At 45.5% G+C, this 17,190-nt stretch overlaps 1 protein-coding gene across 1 annotated transcript in view; it reads right to left on the bottom strand.

Moving 5' to 3' along the window:
* LIMK2 (LIM domain kinase 2) overlaps positions 1 to 16,613 on the bottom strand; it is a 53,869-nt gene extending 37,256 nt beyond the window's left edge. The window contains exons 1-2 of the mRNA XM_040619754.1: positions 16,404 to 16,613; positions 5,386 to 5,485 (exon numbers count right to left, since the gene is read on the bottom strand). Of these exons, the coding sequence (XP_040475688.1) occupies positions 5,386 to 5,485; positions 16,404 to 16,419 (116 nt within the window). The 5' untranslated portion in view covers positions 16,420 to 16,613. The remainder of the gene's footprint in view (positions 1 to 5,385; positions 5,486 to 16,403) is intronic.
* Between the last annotated feature and the right edge of the window lie 577 nt (positions 16,614 to 17,190).

Raw genomic sequence — 17,190 nt, 5'->3', positions numbered from 1 at the left:
TCTCTACTACCTCTAGCGCAATCTGGGAGGTCATATAAGATGAAGCCTGAAGAGCGGCCAGTGGATGGACAGATGTGGCTGTCCCCTGGAAACTTACTAAGGGAACACTGTTTCAGGGGAATGAGAATGGAAGCCAGACTAGAGCCCATTATTAGAAATGCTCCACATTATTACCTGTTTTTCAGCTGTCTGAGGGAGCCAGTTAGGAGACCAGGGCACTATGTTAAATCTGTATCCCCAACATCATCTAATTTGGTGCCTTTAATACAGCAAATGATGCTCAAAATTATATGTGAACTGCTAATATAAGCAGCACAAATTTACCATGTGCTGCTTCCTGCTAACCCTTTATATCATACCGTCCTCAAGTTTTCAGAGTGCTTTCTTATCCATCACCTCTTTGATCCTCACAACTACTTCATGGGGTAGATGACATTTACATCTTTTTTTTTTTTAACTTTTTAAAAAAGATTTTATTTATTTATTTGACAGAGACAGAGAGAGAACATAAGCAGAGGGAGTGGCAGAGGGAGAGGGAGAGGCAGGCTCCCGGCTGAGCAGAGAGCCCACCTTGGGGCTCAATCCCAGGACCCTGGGAGCATGACCTAAGCTGAAGGCAGATAACCGACTGAGCCACCCAGGCGCCCCTACTTTTACTACCTCTTATACATGAGAAACTGAAGCTCACGATGACAAAGGAACTTGCCCACAGCTACACAGCCAGCCTGGCTCAGCTAAGACTCAAATCCAGCTCTTCTGACTCTGGGGAGTCCCAGTGGAAAGAGAACCCTCTTCAGAGCCAGGAAGACCTGAGTTCAAATGTGTGTGACCCGGAGCAAGTTCTTCTACCTTTCTGGACCTTGCTGTTTTCATGTAAAATGGGGTTGTAGGGTTATTTTAAGGGTTGAATAAGATAATCGAAGTGAAACTACCGATACAACGCTTAATAAATATCTGCTGTCCGTCGCTGCCTCCACCCTACCCCTCTTCATCTCTGCTCCAGACAGTAGCTGTGGGGCTTCTTTGGGATCTTCCTTCTCTCTTCCCAAGAAACAGCAGTATTAAGGCATGTTGAAGGTCACATACCGTAGCTATATACTAGGAGCCCCACTCTGTGTTCATGCTGGACTCCCTTGTTTGGGCAGAGGAAGGCCAGGTGTTTGTCCTCTGTCAGGCACGCCCCAGTACCCTGTTTAACTGCCAGCCTTAATGAGTTGCTGGCTGGCTGTTTCCTTAGAGATAAACTAGACAAATAAGCAAACTAAAATCAAAGGCTTGGGTCCATAAATGCAGCAGCAACACTAACATTGTAACAGCAGAGGGCAGGGTTGCTCCATGGACTTCCAGGGCAGGGTTGCTCCATGGACCTCCATGCCAGGAGCCAAAGACACAGAAGAAAAGTAACAGCACTTTTATTGACACTTGCGAGTTCATAAAGCCTTAGAACCAATACCCTTCAATGTTATCTGACACCACCAGGGTATGGCAGGCAGGGTGAGTATTTTCACTCTGAAGCTACAGAAGAGGAAACTGAGCTTCAGGGAGGTTAAATGACATGACCATATTCAGGAATGCAAAGAGACTCTTGTAAGCAAGGAGTCAGAATGCCTGGGTTCAAATCTCAGCTATGCTGAGCAAGTAAACTTCATTTCTTTATTTGTAAAATAGGTATGACCAGTACTACGGTTATTACACATTGTTATAAAAATTAAGGTAGATGGGGCACCTGGGTGGCTCAGTCGGTTAAGTATCTGACTCTTGGTTTTGGCTAAGGGCATGATCTCATGGGTTGTGAGATTGAGCCCCACATCAGGCTCCCCGCTGAGCTTCTCCCTCTCCCTCTCCTTCTGCCCCCACCCCTGCCCTGCACTGTCTCTCTCTCTGAAATAAATAAATCAATCTTAAAAAAAAAAAAGAATTAAGTTAGATGATACAAATGTGAAATGCTCAGGACAGAGTCTCTGGCTGCTTACGTGTACAATTTCTTCACTCACCTTTCCTGAAGTCACAAATTTAGTGGAAATGGTCTGTTGCCTGATAAGGTGACAACAGCTTTCTATTTGTAATATTCCTTTTCCAGAGCATAGGCATTAGAAATCACTTCTCAAAAGAGAAAGCTCAAAGAGTCTGTGTTTGTGATCCTGAGAAAAGAGGCCCTGAAGAGTTCTCAGGAGCCTTAAGTACAGTGATTTTTTTCCCCTCTGATAATGCATTTAGCAACCAGGTCAAGCAAGAGAGTCCCAGGTAAGGGCGATAAAGACGAATTAATAGAGGCAGTTTTCCCTCTTCCCACAACCCCTCCTCCTTGGCTAATAAGCACTTCTGATGAGGGTGAAAGGACCATCATCAGAAAACATGTCAAGGTTCTTTGGTTTTTCCAACATGCCAAGTCACCACAAAACATGCCAGCTCCATACTTCAACCTCAGCTACAAACAACATGCAGCCTGGCTGCTTTCCTGGCCTCCTCCATGGAGAGAAAAGCCAGCTCCAGACAGCTTCAGAGAGAATGGCCCCAATTCTAGAACCAGTGGCACCGCTCAGGGAAAGGGAAGGCCAGAGGTACTTAGAGTCCAAATAGGGAAGGCTGAGGAGAGGAAGCAGGAGGGCTATTCAGACAACTGTCCAGGATCAGAAGGATCTTGGCCAGGTGCCCAACTGCACCAGACTAAGCTACTTCCAGGAGGTTTGTCAGCTGGCGTCTGCCGTACAGTCCCAAGTTCCAGCCTTCAGTGACTTCCTATTGTCCCAGGCACCTGAGAAGCTGGCGGAAGGCTATCAGAGGCAGGATTACGGATGTGGCTGCAGATGGGGGGATGGGGTAATGTAAGGAGAAGGCGAAGGGAGGAGACTCTGGGCCAAACCCCAGCAATTTCTCCATTGAATATCCAGCTCCACCCTGTGACTAGGAAAACAAAGGTGTGGGGGAAGGGGAAAAGAAAAGTCATTTCCTTTATTATAAGTAACTCAACTGGGTAAGAGCAAGGCTGGAAGGGAGTCATGAAGAATTAATTTCTTTGGGTAGCATGGAGGGAGGGTCCTGCTTTCAGCAGGCCTGTGCCCAGACACTCTGAACTCTGAATTCATCAGAGAATTTAAAATACCATTCAGGGTGATGCCTCATGCTCATTATAACCAGGTTACTTCTGGGGTCAGATACAGTTGTTCCCAGCCCTGAAGATCTTCCTCCAATCTGGGCAAAAGTCAGTTGGCTCCAAAGCAGCCAGTCTCCCCAGGGCAAATTAACAGGCTCCATCTGAGGACTTCATGTCATCCAGTTTTCGTGGGAAAGCTCAGGAGTCAGGAAAAGTGCTCCTTCAATAGAGCTGGATTAGAGAGACTATGTCCTTGAGACAAAGCTGTAAATAGGAGACCTACCCAAGATGCTCTAGTTTCCTCACAGGCATGATCTTTGGTGTAACTGTGCCAGGGTAGTTCAAAGTTAACCTTAATCTCTGAGGTTCCACATTAGAAGACCAATGGGTGTGTATTAAGAGAAATAAATGCATGCATGTAGGTGTATACAGACACAGTCATAATATAATATAAAGTGACAGCTACTGACTATTATGGGTATTCTATGTGTCAGATACTATGCTGAGCACTTTATATAGGTTATCACATTTAATCCTCCCTGACAATCTGTGGGATGAGTACTTATCCCTGTTTCATAGATGAGGTGTCCAAAAAGCTCAGGGCAGTCTCCCAAAGACAGTTAATAAATTGCAAAGCCAGGATTTGAAACCAGACAGTCTCATTCCAGAGCCTGCACTCATCCACCATGATAATGTGCCTTACCTCTTTCTGAGCATGTATGTATGTTTTTCTCTCTACGCCCCACTCTGACACACACACACCATACACACACAAATATGTTCCCTAACCAGCTAGAATCTGATTGGACCCACGAATGACCTAAGACTTCAGTTCTAAGGTCAGCTCTGGTCATCCATGACCTATCTTTGTAACTCTTTTTTGTCCTTTTGGTTTCAGACCTCTCAACTGTGATAATGAAGGGTTATATCACATAATAGGTGGTCTCTTTCGGTTCTGAATTTCTTTAATGTTAGAAGAATTCAAAAATTCCAAAAATTAGCTTGTTCTACCCTGTCCTGATTATTCTGGATAGAAAATATTAACACAAATAGGAAAATAGCAGGAATAAATATGACCATATGGGTTAGGTGCCAAGGTAAGCCTTGGCCTAGCAACTCATTAAGATTCACTTCGGCTCTAAAGGAAAGGGCTAGCCAAAGGCTTTACCTGTAGGTCTCTTATAGCTCTGACACTCTGCTCCAATCCTTACTAAGAATCAACTTCCCTGAGGGTAAAAGGAAGAACTAAGGCAATCAAATCCACAGAGAAGACTGGAGAGCTCTGAGTGAGAGCTGAAAGGGCAGAAAAAATGCTAGTTCCTCTCCAACTCTTCCAGAGACCGAGGCTCTCCAGGCCAACCCCCCACATGGTTCCCGGGTGGAGGCAAGGGCTTAAAGGTCAATTAAATTACTTGATATCAGCACGGGGGATGCTTTGCAACACGAGCTGTGTGTGGGAGCTGGAATCTACAGCACATGGTGCCTGTCTACAGTCTGTCTCATTCTCAAGATGTGAGCAACAGCCCTACCACTTCAGACCACGGGGGCACACATGCCCACCCAGCCTCCAATGTGGAATGACTGCAGGCCAGGCACTGTTTTATGTTCTGGAGAATGCAGACAAGCTCCCACTCTAGAAGATTCCAATCTCACAGGGGAAAGAAATAACCATTCAGTGGGTGCCTACCATGAGCTGAGCCCTTGGCATATATGATTTCATTCGATCTTAACGAGTCTATGAGATAAATTTTTAACATTCATGTTTTCCTGATGAGGAAACTGAGAACAGGAACAAATTCAACTTTAAATTCTCTGTTGTTATTTTTAAGAAACTGAGCTGCCTTCAAACAATAACCTAAGAGCTAAAATAAAATTAAAAAACAAAAAGCAGGAAACTAGGGAGGCATCCTGTGGTGAAGGGCTGGCTCTGCCAACTGCACTAAAAACAACCCTTGAGGCACCTGCATCATCAGTAGTGTAGCTGTGGGAAAGTTATTCTTTCTGGGTCTCAGTTTCCCCATATGTAAAGTGAGGGTGCTGGGACACCCTGGAAAGGGCTGCTCCCATCTCCTCACCCTACTTCTAGCTCTCCCTGGCCCATTGGTGGCTCTTTCACTTTCACACCAGACATTTGCTAATGTGCTCTTCCTTGGCACATCCCTCCCCCACCCCCTCAACCCACACCAAAATGGGAACTTTCAAGTCTGAAACTTGTTTTTGTATTTTCCAGAACACAAAGTCATGGCTGGCCTGTAGTACACTGGCAAAGACAGGAGGACAGAACCACTTACCGAAAGCAAGAGCTGTGCCAGGCTTCGTTGACAGTCCTGTACCGTCTCTGGCTTGGAGCGACATGGTCCCCACAGCCCCGACACTTCCAGGTATCTTCACCTGCGCAAAAAACCAGGGAGTTTAGAGGCCCAAAGTAGCAGGAGGTACAGGGATGGGATTCCTATCGTGCAGAATAAGACTGAGTTAACGGACTTATAATGAAAGCGCTGGCCAGTGCTCTGATAAATGCACAACTCCCTCCTCCACAAGATCTCGGTAAGCACTTACCCAGCTTGCTCATCTCCCCAGGGACAGGGAATTCATGGCCTCAAAAGTTGAGTCTCACTGCATTTTTTAGAAATGGTTCTGATTGTTCCTTTTTCCACTGAAACAAAACCTGCCTTTTCCTAGAATTTCAGCCCTTGCTTATTATAGCTCTGAGCAGATGAAATGAACAAGATCCCTTTCTTTTCAGGGCCAGCGCTTCCTATGACTCTTCCCAGCCAGCACCCAGAAAAACTTCTCTGGGTTAAACATGTTACTGCCTTTTCCTTCTCCTCAAAAGCCCTGTTTGCATAGATATTCCATCACTGAGTCCAGGAGCTCATTCATTCAACTAACATCATGGGTCCTCTTATTGGACCCATGGGTCCTCTCCAAGCTCCATGTTGGAGACTGCTAGATAACATCATCTCTGCTCTTCAAGGAGCAAATCCACTGAAAAAGAATCCTTCTTCCACGTTGTTATTTTTCCCTTAGGTGTTATTTCAGAGTTAGAAGCAAAGTGCTACTTTAGTTCGTAGAAAGAAGTTATGGGTATAGAAGGGAAAGAACATTTAATGAACACTTCCCATATACCAAGGCTTATGGTAGGAGCTTTCAGAGACCCAATCTCATTTAATTCTCAAAACAATCCTGTGAAACAGGTATTAAATTCATTTAAGGGGGTGGGAGAATTGAGACCTGGGGCTCGGGAGTGTCAGGCCAAGCAGCAGATTCAGCATTCCAACGCAGGCCCAACTCATCCTGCAGTCCATGCTCTTTCCACTCACTCCGCCATGCTGATTCCTGCTCATTCCACTTAAGGAAGTCAGGAAAGTCTTTGTAAGGGAAGCTAATATTTGAGCTAAACCTCGAAGGATGGGGAAGATTTGCCAGAGGCTGAGAAAGAATGGGGAAGGGCGGTGTATGCTGAAAGGTTAGCATGGGCAATAACGGAGTGAATCCATGTCCCTCCAAAAGGGACAAAACACAATACTCCTGCTGTGGCTCAGATGCCAACGTCTTGAAATAAAGAAGGAAGCTGAGATCAAGTTGTGGTACCTGACTCAGCCCTAGAAAGCAGGACAAGGTTGTCACAAGCCTCCCTTGTACGCTCCGTGTATGCAGCTTTGTTCTCTCTGGGTAACTCCAGACTGCCACAGGCACGGTGACAGTCACTGAACCCTGTTTCACAGGCACAGGGGTCATGAATAGACAATTCACAGCTTCGGACACTTCAAGATTGCTCAGCAGCATTCTGGGGCAGCCAGGACACAGGCAGCTGTCCTCATACCCCAGAGGAGAGTTAAACAAGCTGGCAGGAGGCTTTAAAACCTTGACCCAACTGCTCCTCTCCTCCCCCCCACAATAATAGGACATATATGCCCATCACCACATGAATCTAAAAATTCTTAGACTCTCAAAAGGGGCCTTTTTGGTTTTTTGGGTGGTAGTGAGCCAGAGAATGCACTATTATTCTCACAAACTCCAAGGCACAAAGTCTGAGAGACTTACTCAAATTGGGTTATGGATAGTGGGCAAGCAATGAATTAGTAAGGTTTTCTTTTCTTTTTAAAGAATATTTATTTATTTGAGAGAGAGAGCAGAGCGAGAGAGAACATGTGTGGAATGGGGAAGGGTAGAGGGAGAGGGAGAAGCAGGCGCCCTACTGAGCAGGGAGCCCGATATGGGGCTCAATGTGGGGCTCGATCCCAGGACCCTGGGATCATACCCCGAGCCAAAGGCAGACACTTAACTGACTGAGCCACCCAGGCGCCCCCATAAGAAGGTTTTCAATGAAGACAGACATCCAAATGAATCTTCCAAGTTACAGAGCTACAGGTTTGAAACGTTTTTGTAACTGTTAGAGGGAAAGGCTTTATGGTCAGTTTGTGAACTGCTGTGTCCTACCCCCAGCAAATCTCATTATTTTAAGCCACATCTCATTTCTTATTTTTACTTTTTAACCCAAAGGAATGGTCTCTAACTTGACCACCCACTTACTCAATAATTCAGCATCTTGGCCCTGAATGACTTCTGGCTGTTTACAAAATTCAAAAATGATCAGGACTTTCCACTATGAGGCTATTCAAGATAACTTGTTACTGACACACCCTCCAGAGCCCGGTCTTTCTCCAGTCTTGAGAAACCCAAAGCCATTCAATCAACACTTATTTAGCACCAGCTCTGTGCTAGGCTCTAGGGGCACAAAATCAAGAGCCCTACTCTCTTCTCTCATATCCACCTGGTTCCACCTTCCAAATGTCTCTCCAGTCCTTCCCTGTCCTTCACCACAGCCTGAGTTCAGGTCTTTGGCTTCTTTTCCCTCTCTTGGCACAGTCTTAGCTGGCTCACCCAGACTCCCCAGTGTCTACAGAAGAAAGGCTCAACTGTTCAGCATGGCACTCCTGTTCTAGATTCTATCCTATCCCACCTCAGAAGATGTGCACTTTCCATTATTTCTACCATGACTCCCTTCTCCATTGGTTCCTTCCAATTATCATTTACATTAGTTCAAGTCTTTCCCATTAAAAAAAAAAAATCTGGACGGTGTTTTCTGCTCCGGCTACCACCCTTCTCCCCTTCACAGCCACACATATTAAAAAGTTATCTACACATCACTGCCCTCATTTCCTCACTTCCCATTTACTGCAATCTGACTTCCACCCCCACCATTTCTCTGAAACTGTCTCACCGAGGGCCAAAGTGACCGCTTATTGCTAAATTCAATGGACACACTTTAGTCATTCTTTCAGCAAATATTTATTCCATGCCAACTATGCGTCTAACATTGTTCTGGGGAAAGAGCAGCAAATGAGAAAGAGATTTAACCTAGATTTTTTTAAAAAAGATTTTATTTACTTTTTTGACAGAGAGAGAGAAAGAGAGAACAACACATGGAGGGGAAGTGGCAGGCAGAGGGAGAGGGAGAAGTAGGCTCCCTGCTGAGCAGACAGACTGACATGGGGCTCAATTCCAGGACCCTGGGATCATGACCTGAGCTGAAGGCAGACGCTTAAACGGACTGAGCCACCCAGGCACCCCAGATTTAACATAGATATTAAACAATAATATAATTATAATTGGGGCAAGTGGTATGAAGGAGAAATCAAGTTCATAACTAGGAAGAAGGGGGTGGGGTAGGGCAAACAAGTATCCCTTAAGGAAATAATTTTCAAGCTGCGCTCTGAAGGACAAACACGAATTAACCAGGCAAAGAGGAGGAGGGAAGGATAACACTGGAGACTGGGATGGGGTGGGGGGAAGACATGTGCAAAGGTCCCGAGGTAGGAATGCAAACTCCTCACACATCATTAAAGTTGGCTATTGCCAGCTCCAAAGCACTAGGGGAACCAAGATGGGTCCCTCGTCTACTGTAGTCCTTCAACAAACATTTATTAAAGGAATGAATGGCCCTCTACAAGGTGGCCCCAAAGAACCTTTATTTCTCATCATCTGTTACAAAGGGATGCTCTAATCACATCTTGACCTATTTTCTGTTTCTGCTGCACACATTCATGTTCTTGCATACTGAAATTCACATCTCAGGCTATTCTGTTTTTAAGATACTTTACCACCTTTTTCCTTAATCAAACTTCTATCCTTCTTTAATGGTCCCCCAAAGGGGGACTTTTTCCACTTTGTCTATACCTGCTTTATATCATTTGTTTTGTAATTATAATTCATTATGTTTCTATTTCCTTCAGTCACTCCCTCTCTGTGTCTCCCATCCCCACTCCTAGATCTAAGGGACAAAAACTGCATCTTAATCATCTCCAAAACTCCAGAGCCTAGCATAACACCTGATGCAGAACGAACACTGAAATCCAACTGAAAAGCTGGATCCAACTGCCCACTATAAAGGTAATTTCCAAAGATAAGCTCCAACGGCCAGCAGGAATGACTCCACTGAATAAGGATTCAGGCTCTCAGGATGACTACCTACGGGTAAAGTCACATGGAGATGCACAGGCCTCAGTTTATCTGTTGAGCATCCACACTGTTTTTCAGTTAAGCACCTGAGCAAGAATATTCACCCAAAGCCTTCAGCTTCTCAAGCCCAGATACTCTTCAAAAGAAAACTCTTGGCTTCTTCAGCTCCCTACAGCCCTGAAAGTTGATGATCCTAATTCTCTTACAACTTTTTTTTTTTTTTAAATGGGCTCTGCACCCAACGTGGGGCTCAAACTCACGACCCCAAGATCAAGACTCACATGCTCCACCAACTGAGCCAGCCAGGCGCCCCAACACTTTCACAACCTTTATGCTAAGGAATGCAAGAGAAATATAATAATACAAAGTCCTGGAGATTTCTGTGAGGCCCAATGAAAGACCAATCCAGAGTCCAGTCTGCCCGGGAAATATTTCATCTAGGAAAATACCTCATTGTACCAGGACCTTCACCCTCTACCTCTATAGTGTTTACTTCTCATATTTGCAGACTTATCAACAGTGCCTAGTCATTGTCAGAGGCCAGAAAGGGAGTTTGATGAAGTAAATATCCCCAGCAGCCTTAAAACAATAAGGGGCCCTTATTAAGGTGTTTAATAATCAGAAAACTGCTTTCACAATTATTATTGGAATTCGCTGCTTTTAAGAAGTTGTAAATGTGCAATGCAAAGAGGGTGAGTATTACAACAAATGGCTCATTACAAAGGTTCTCACCTTCAGGATCTTTTGGATCCTGGCATAAAATATATTTAGTTAAAAAAATATGTATGTATATATATTCAGTTTATACACATTTCTCTCTCCCAACTTAATAATTAGTGATGTGGCCCTCAAATAATCTCTGAATCCACTGGGGCAGGCAGTAGGATGACAGGATGGTAAGGCTGGAAGGGCCTTTAAAAATCATCTACTCTAAAGTCCTGTCCTTTTCTTTTTCTGAACGAAAAATGGGCTTGAAGAAGGAGACTCGAGTTGTCTAACCATCAGAAAGCTGGTCTGGGAGGGGCTCAAACCCAAGTTCTGAAACTACCACACCAGTTGCATTTTTATTATCGTATGCAGCCTCAGACAAGTTAGGACTTGCTTAAGACTACACAGTTATTCAGTGGAAGGGCTCAGCCTGGTACCCCAGCTCAGTGCCAGTGTATTTCTCACAAGACACTAACATCCACCTTAATCTTGGTCTAAGAGCTGGGTTTCTGCAAACTAGTCCTTTTCAGACTTCAAAGTGGTGAGAAATTTCCAGGCACTGAAAGCTCATGAGACCATAAAGCCTAGCTTGAACCAACATGCACAGATCCTATCCTTTCATTTGAGAAAAATCTTTGATGCTTCTCATGTTCCCCTAGACAATGAGAACCAGGAACAAAACCCAGCCAATTTAGTGCAGCACAAAACAACTAGTATGGTAACTGCTGTGCCCCCTGGGAACTGGCAGGTCAGGTGTATAAATCCCACTTGTCCCAGGATAAAGCAGGAAGCAGAGGGGCAGGGCAGCAACTGGTAGGGAACAGCCAAGAGAGAAAAGATCACACCTTAATGAAGTGAGTACCAACAAGACTAACGGTATGATTAACATTCCTCTAGATACTCTCCCTTATGTCCCAAAGGATTTTCCTCCTCACTAGCTTACCAAATATTACCAAGGGGAGTGTCTATGGAAAAAAAGATTAGATGATTTTTAAAGGAGCTTCTGGACTTCTCTGGACCTTATATTCTTCCTTCGTTAAGAGGAGGGATCAAATTATTCCTTCTAGCTCTGAGTCAGTGACACCAAACCAGGGGCCTCTCATTTTTCAGGTTAAGGCACATACACAGACATCTCAGAAGGTTTCATTCTTGCTGTTGTTCCCATCTGCTTTTTATTGTATTAGGAAAACTGTAAGGGTCAAGCAGAAGAGCTGGAGCTAGACCTAGGTTTGAAACCTGGTTCTGTGTCCTTGGGCAAATTATTTAACCTCTCTGAACTTGTCCCTTAATCTTTAAAAAGAGGATAACCACCTACCTTACAGGATTACCAAGAAGATTAAGAGAAATAACTTAATGTATGTGAAAATACCTCTCGCAGTGCCTGGCTCTTAGTTGGCAACTGAAAGCTTTTCTTCTTTCTTTCACGTATATCTAGAGGGTTGGCTAAGGAAAAGGTTGAGTTGAATTACACTAACCTCTAAAATTTGAAGGAACGTTTTCAAAACAAATTCAGCAAATATTTTCGATGTGCCCATGTGCAAGACAAAGACTAGGTCATGAACTTCTGGGGCCCTTGGTGAGTAGTCATGCAGTGTAAGAGACAAGGATGTGTACAGAAATAACACGTCAGAGAGGGACAAACCAGGTGCTGAGAGCAGGGCAAACTTGGTACAGTAATAAGATACTTGGTAGAGAAACAAATGAGACAGATGGTTCCTGTGGCTTTCGCTCAGGTTCGCCCTTCCAACCGTAAGTCTACTTAACTGTGAATGAATAGGCATTTTCTTATCTGGGGGAAGGCATTTTCTTATCAGAGAACTGGTTAACCAATTTATATATTCCCAAACAGCAGTTCTCTACCCATTGTCAATGATATGGAAAAAAACCCCAACTACTTTGAGTCCTCATAATATGCCAGTAGTATCCTAAGCACCATGCAAGCAGGAACTAATAGAATATAAAGATCCTATGAGATGAAGACTCATACTGAAGGACTATTACCGTTCCCATTTTATGCAAAGCTGAAATGCTCAACTAACAAGTGATAGAGCTAGGTTTAGACCACAGTTCTGCCAACTCCAAAGTCTATGTCTTTAACTACATTTTAGATTTTCTTTCATAGAAAAAAGAAATTACAGGCAGAAAGGCTTGACAATAAAATGCCAGGGTGGATGCTCGAAGTATACTCCAACAGAACTAGGCAATGGTTTCACGTTCTAGATCCTGTTGGGTACAGATTAATAGGTAAAAGAGTGTAATTCTTGTTACTACATAAAGGTCAAGAGTGAGAAGGGTGATAGGCTTGTAAAAGAATGCTAGAGCTCCAGGTCCTCTCACTGAAATGCCAAAGTGACGCTGCATATGCCCCTGAACCCTAGCCTTTTCCAGGTTTGCACTGATCAGAAGCCAGCCCTGCAATGGGCATCAGCTCAGCCTCCAGAAGACATGGAAAACCCATCAGGAATGTGGAAAGCCTAACACAGCCGCTTGAACATGAGGGGTTTCTTTTCAGCTTTAAAACTTTGTGGTCCTCTTGGACCCTATGCTACTCCCTCCAAACCATACCCACGGCCATCCAAGTCACCCTGCCCTGCCCAACATGAGGTAATTCCTGTGGTCGGTGCCTTCTTCTCCATTCCTTTCACTAACACTTCAGCTCAGGGCCCACTGTACCCACCCCCAGATTAGTGCTTTCCTTACCCTTGTCCAATCCATCATGCCCACCAATGCCAGACTGCCTCTAAACCTATAGTCTCTTCTGTAGACTGAAAAGTCCCACAAGCCTAGCATTAAACACTCCATGGTCTGGCTTTACCTACCCTCTCAGTTTTATCTTTCACTTCCTATAATTCCCCCATTTGTGCATTCTTGCCTCTACCACACATATCAATGCACTATCCCTTGTGGAAACCTTGAAACTTGCCCAGCTATGCATCCTACTTCGTTTCTTCCCTACCAGGATACCAAACCCTCCCCCTGCCCCCACTGCTTTTAATCTACCTAAAACTTCTCAAAAAAAAAATTTTTTTTAAGATTTTATTTATTTATTTGACAGAGAGAGAGACAGCCAGCGAGAGAGGGAACACAAGCAGGGGGAGTGGGAGAGGAAGAAGCAGGCTTCCAGCGGAGGAGCCCGATGTGCGGCTCGATCCCAGGACCCTGGGATCATGCCCTGAGCTGAAGGCAGACGCTTAACGACTGAGCCACCCAGGTGCCCCTAAGACTTCTCAAATTTTATCTCAAATTTTGGTCAGCATTTCCTGACCAAATCTAGTAGCCACCCTGGACATCTTGCTGTTCTTCAAACATGCCAAGCACATTCCTGGCTCAGGGCCTTTACTCATTCCCTTTTATTTCCTCTGCCTAAAATGTTTTTCCCCCAGATAACCAAATGGCTCACTCCCTTGCTTCATTTCTCAGCTTAGATGTCATTAACCAGGGAGGCTTCCCTGATCTCCCATTGTCTCCATGACTTTATCCTACTTTATTTCTCTTCAGAGCATTGATCCCTGATGTTTGATATTCATATATTTACATATTGTCTATCTCTCCCACCAGAACATACACTCCATTAGGGAAGGGATTTGGTCTGTTTTGTTTCCTGCTGTATCTGCCAGGGCCTAGAAGGGCTTGGCATATAGTATGAACTCAATATATATTTGCTGAAATGGATGTATGAATAGAGTTCTCCCCCACCTTTGAAATTCTATAATGTTATCATATACAGGCCTTCTAATAGTTTGTCTTGATTTGCCCATTTTTTTTCTTAATTACCCTCAACAGACAGTGAATCTCTCAAAGGGACAAACCACGTATTATTCATTTCCACAAATATTTTTAAAGGACTTTTTGTGCGCCAGACTCTCTGTATCTCAAGCAGCCTGGAATATCAGAAAGAGCACTGGAGGAGAAATCCTAGGTTAGTTCTGGCTCTACCATTAGTTGAGTGACCCTTGACAAATCCATTTTTCTCCCTGGGTTTCTTCATATGTTAAACAAGGAGAGTTACATTATCTCAAGTCCCTCCTGGTTCTAGCATCTGTTAAAATTTATAAGAGGTAAAACTTGGCCCAGCCCAGTGCCTTAGACATCATAGGTACTCAGTAAATATTTGGTTTCTTTGTTGTTGATTCTCCCGTTACACAGGAATCTGAGTTGTCTTGAAGGGAACAGTTAGGACAGAACAAGTAAAAGTTTAAGCCCCACTCCCTTCTCTGACTCTATGGGACAACCTCATTCTGGTGTTTGTGATAATAAAGAATTCTAGTGTTTGTGAGAGGATAAAGCACTGAATTTGAAGTTGGAAAATACGAACTCTGACCACTGCCATTTACTTGGCTATAGAACCTTGAACAAGTCATTTCTGAGCCTGAGTCTCCCCACACATAAAAGAAGCCATATTGGCCTACTCTCAACTCTTCAAAGGCAACTTTTTATGCTGTTCCACCTACTTGGAATGTTCTTTGCCCTTTCTTTGCTGAACTAATTTCTATTTATCCTCAAGGATCAGCAAAAATTTGCTTTTTTAAGGAAAAGTATCCTCTATTCACTCTCCCCCACCTACTCTTACAGCACTTACCTCCATTGTTTATCTCAATTATTATAGCATTTATCCCCATTGTTACCTCAATTATTTACTATTTGTCTCTAGAACTGCAACCACCACAAAGGCAAGTACTGTGTCCATTTTGTTCATCATCATACTACTCAGCACTTGGTTAAGTGTGAGGCACAGAATTATCCAACAAATATTTTTATGGACAAATGTCTAAACTAATGCACCTAGACACTTTAATATCTCTAGAAAGCTTTTTGATTCAGAGAACCTAATAAACACTATTACACTCTAAGATCTTCTACAAGTTTCTGTGAATCAAGGTTCAAAACAGGGAACTTATGTACACAGAGGTTAGAAAAAGTGACTGGAAATCATTTGAACTGAAGAACTCTGGAAGCTAAAAAAAAAAAAAAAAAAATCAGAGAAAGGGACAGAGAACATTTATATGCCTAGTCCTCTTTCTCCAGAAGCCTATTATCAAGAATGAGGAGAAAAATCCCATGCTTTCACAGTGAGGAAGTGACCCATTGGTGGCCTGGTCCTTGTATTCAGGATGGAGGAAGTGACTGTCCACAGGCTGAAAGCCAGGAAGTGGGGGCAGATATCCAAGACAGCCTCCCTCCTCCACCGTTCCCTCCTGCCACCTCTAGAAAGCTTCTGGACGCTGACCCTGGTCGACCTAGAGGCTGGGCCACCCACACAGGTGGCTGGGAAACATAGTCAACAGAATGTCCTGGTGCAGGGAGGACAGGCCAGGAGGGCAGGAAGCCGCAGCGTGGTGTGTGAGGTGACTGGGAAGGGACTGCAGGCCTGGCTAACCTAACTCTAAAGCTACCCTTCACCTCTGCACAACTCTTCCTTCCAAGAGGTGTTTGACCACATTTCTCTCTTGTCTCAGAGAGGCCAAGGGAGGCCCCAGCTCCCACGGAGGGCCCAGAACCCCACGGGGCCTACCTTCCCCAGGAATTATGCTCCAATCTCTCCCTAACCCCTAATCCGTGTCCTAAACCCCAAGGGAGCCCACACTCCAGGTTCCTGCAAAGAGCCCCGAGACTAGGGGATCACAGGCACCAAGATTCCCTCGAGAAGCCTTGGATCCGGTCAAAGAAGTCATACTATCCTCCACTTTCCACAGAAAAGCCAGAACCCAGGGTAACTCTCTATCCCCTTATAATTGTCCCGAACCCTGAGGATCCCATTCTCCCCATAGTCCCCATATCCCTCACTCCACGGGTACCCAGGCCCCCAGCTTTCTTAGAAAGAGTTTTAATTTGAGCTCCACAGAAAAGGCTGGCCCCCTGACGGAGCCAGCATCGCTTCCTCCAGGGACCTCAACTCTCAGAGAGCCTCCTAACCCGCCTGCTCCTCGGAGCCTTCTGTCTCCGGTCCCCCAATTCCCGAAGCCCCACAACCTCCTCGCGGAGCGTTGTGCTCACTTCCCCCAGTTCTCCTGCTAAGGAGCGGGGACCCACGGGAGTCCACTCATCCCGAAAGCCCCGAGACTGCCAGCCCCCTCAGGCATCCTGGGCCCGGGCTTCCGAGATAACGGCGGGACAGGACGGGGAGGCCCTTCCTTACCCGCCTGCGCGGCCATGGTCCTGGGGACGCGGAAATGGGAAGGTGGTGGGGACCGCAGCAGCTCCTCTCAGCTCCCGCGGCCAGCCGCCTCAGGCGCGGGAGGACCTCAGCCCCGGGAGGACCTCAGCCCCGGGCGCAAGCGGGATGCACCGCCTACGGCGCCCGGGGAGGACCAAACCGCACCTGGCACCGGTGCCCGCCCGCCGATTCCCCGCCCCGCCCCGCCCCGGGACCAGGCCCCGCCCCTGGCTCCAGGCCCCGCCCCCTGGCTCGGACTCTGTGGGCACCCTGGCGCCTCCTACTGCAAGCGACGCTGAGCTGGTAAAGGTGGTTGTCCCGCGACCGTGAGGTGGCTTATCAGGAGAGTCCTCGCGACTCGCGGGAGGTCTCAACAGAGGACCCTCAGCCCATTTTACAGATGCGGGCAGCTGAGGACCTGAGGGAACAAGTTTGACTACCTCGAAAATAGCTCAGCTCATTAGAAGCAGAGGTGAGATGGGAAACCAGGTCTCTTAACTCCCAGGCAAAAGCTCTTTCCAGTAGAGTGTTTGGGATCAAGAATATGAATCTAAAGGGGTGCCTGACTGGCTCAGTCAGTAGAGCATGTGACTCTTGATCTCAGGGTTGTAAATTCGAAACCCCATGTTGGGTGTACAGATTGCTTAAAAATAAAAATCTTAAAAAAAAATGAATATGGAGAAGCTACCCCACAAAACTTTGGGGATTGAGAGTGGACTTTCTTTTAGAAGCTTCCAGCTCAGAGAAGCCACTTATCTGCGCCACTGAG

Source organism: Ursus maritimus, unplaced genomic scaffold (assembly GCF_017311325.1).
Source record: "Ursus maritimus isolate PB19 unplaced genomic scaffold, ASM1731132v1 scaffold_33, whole genome shotgun sequence".
In the NCBI taxonomy this organism is placed as follows: domain Eukaryota; kingdom Metazoa; phylum Chordata; class Mammalia; order Carnivora; family Ursidae; genus Ursus; species Ursus maritimus.
This window is presented reverse-complemented; position numbering and strand designations above follow the sequence as displayed.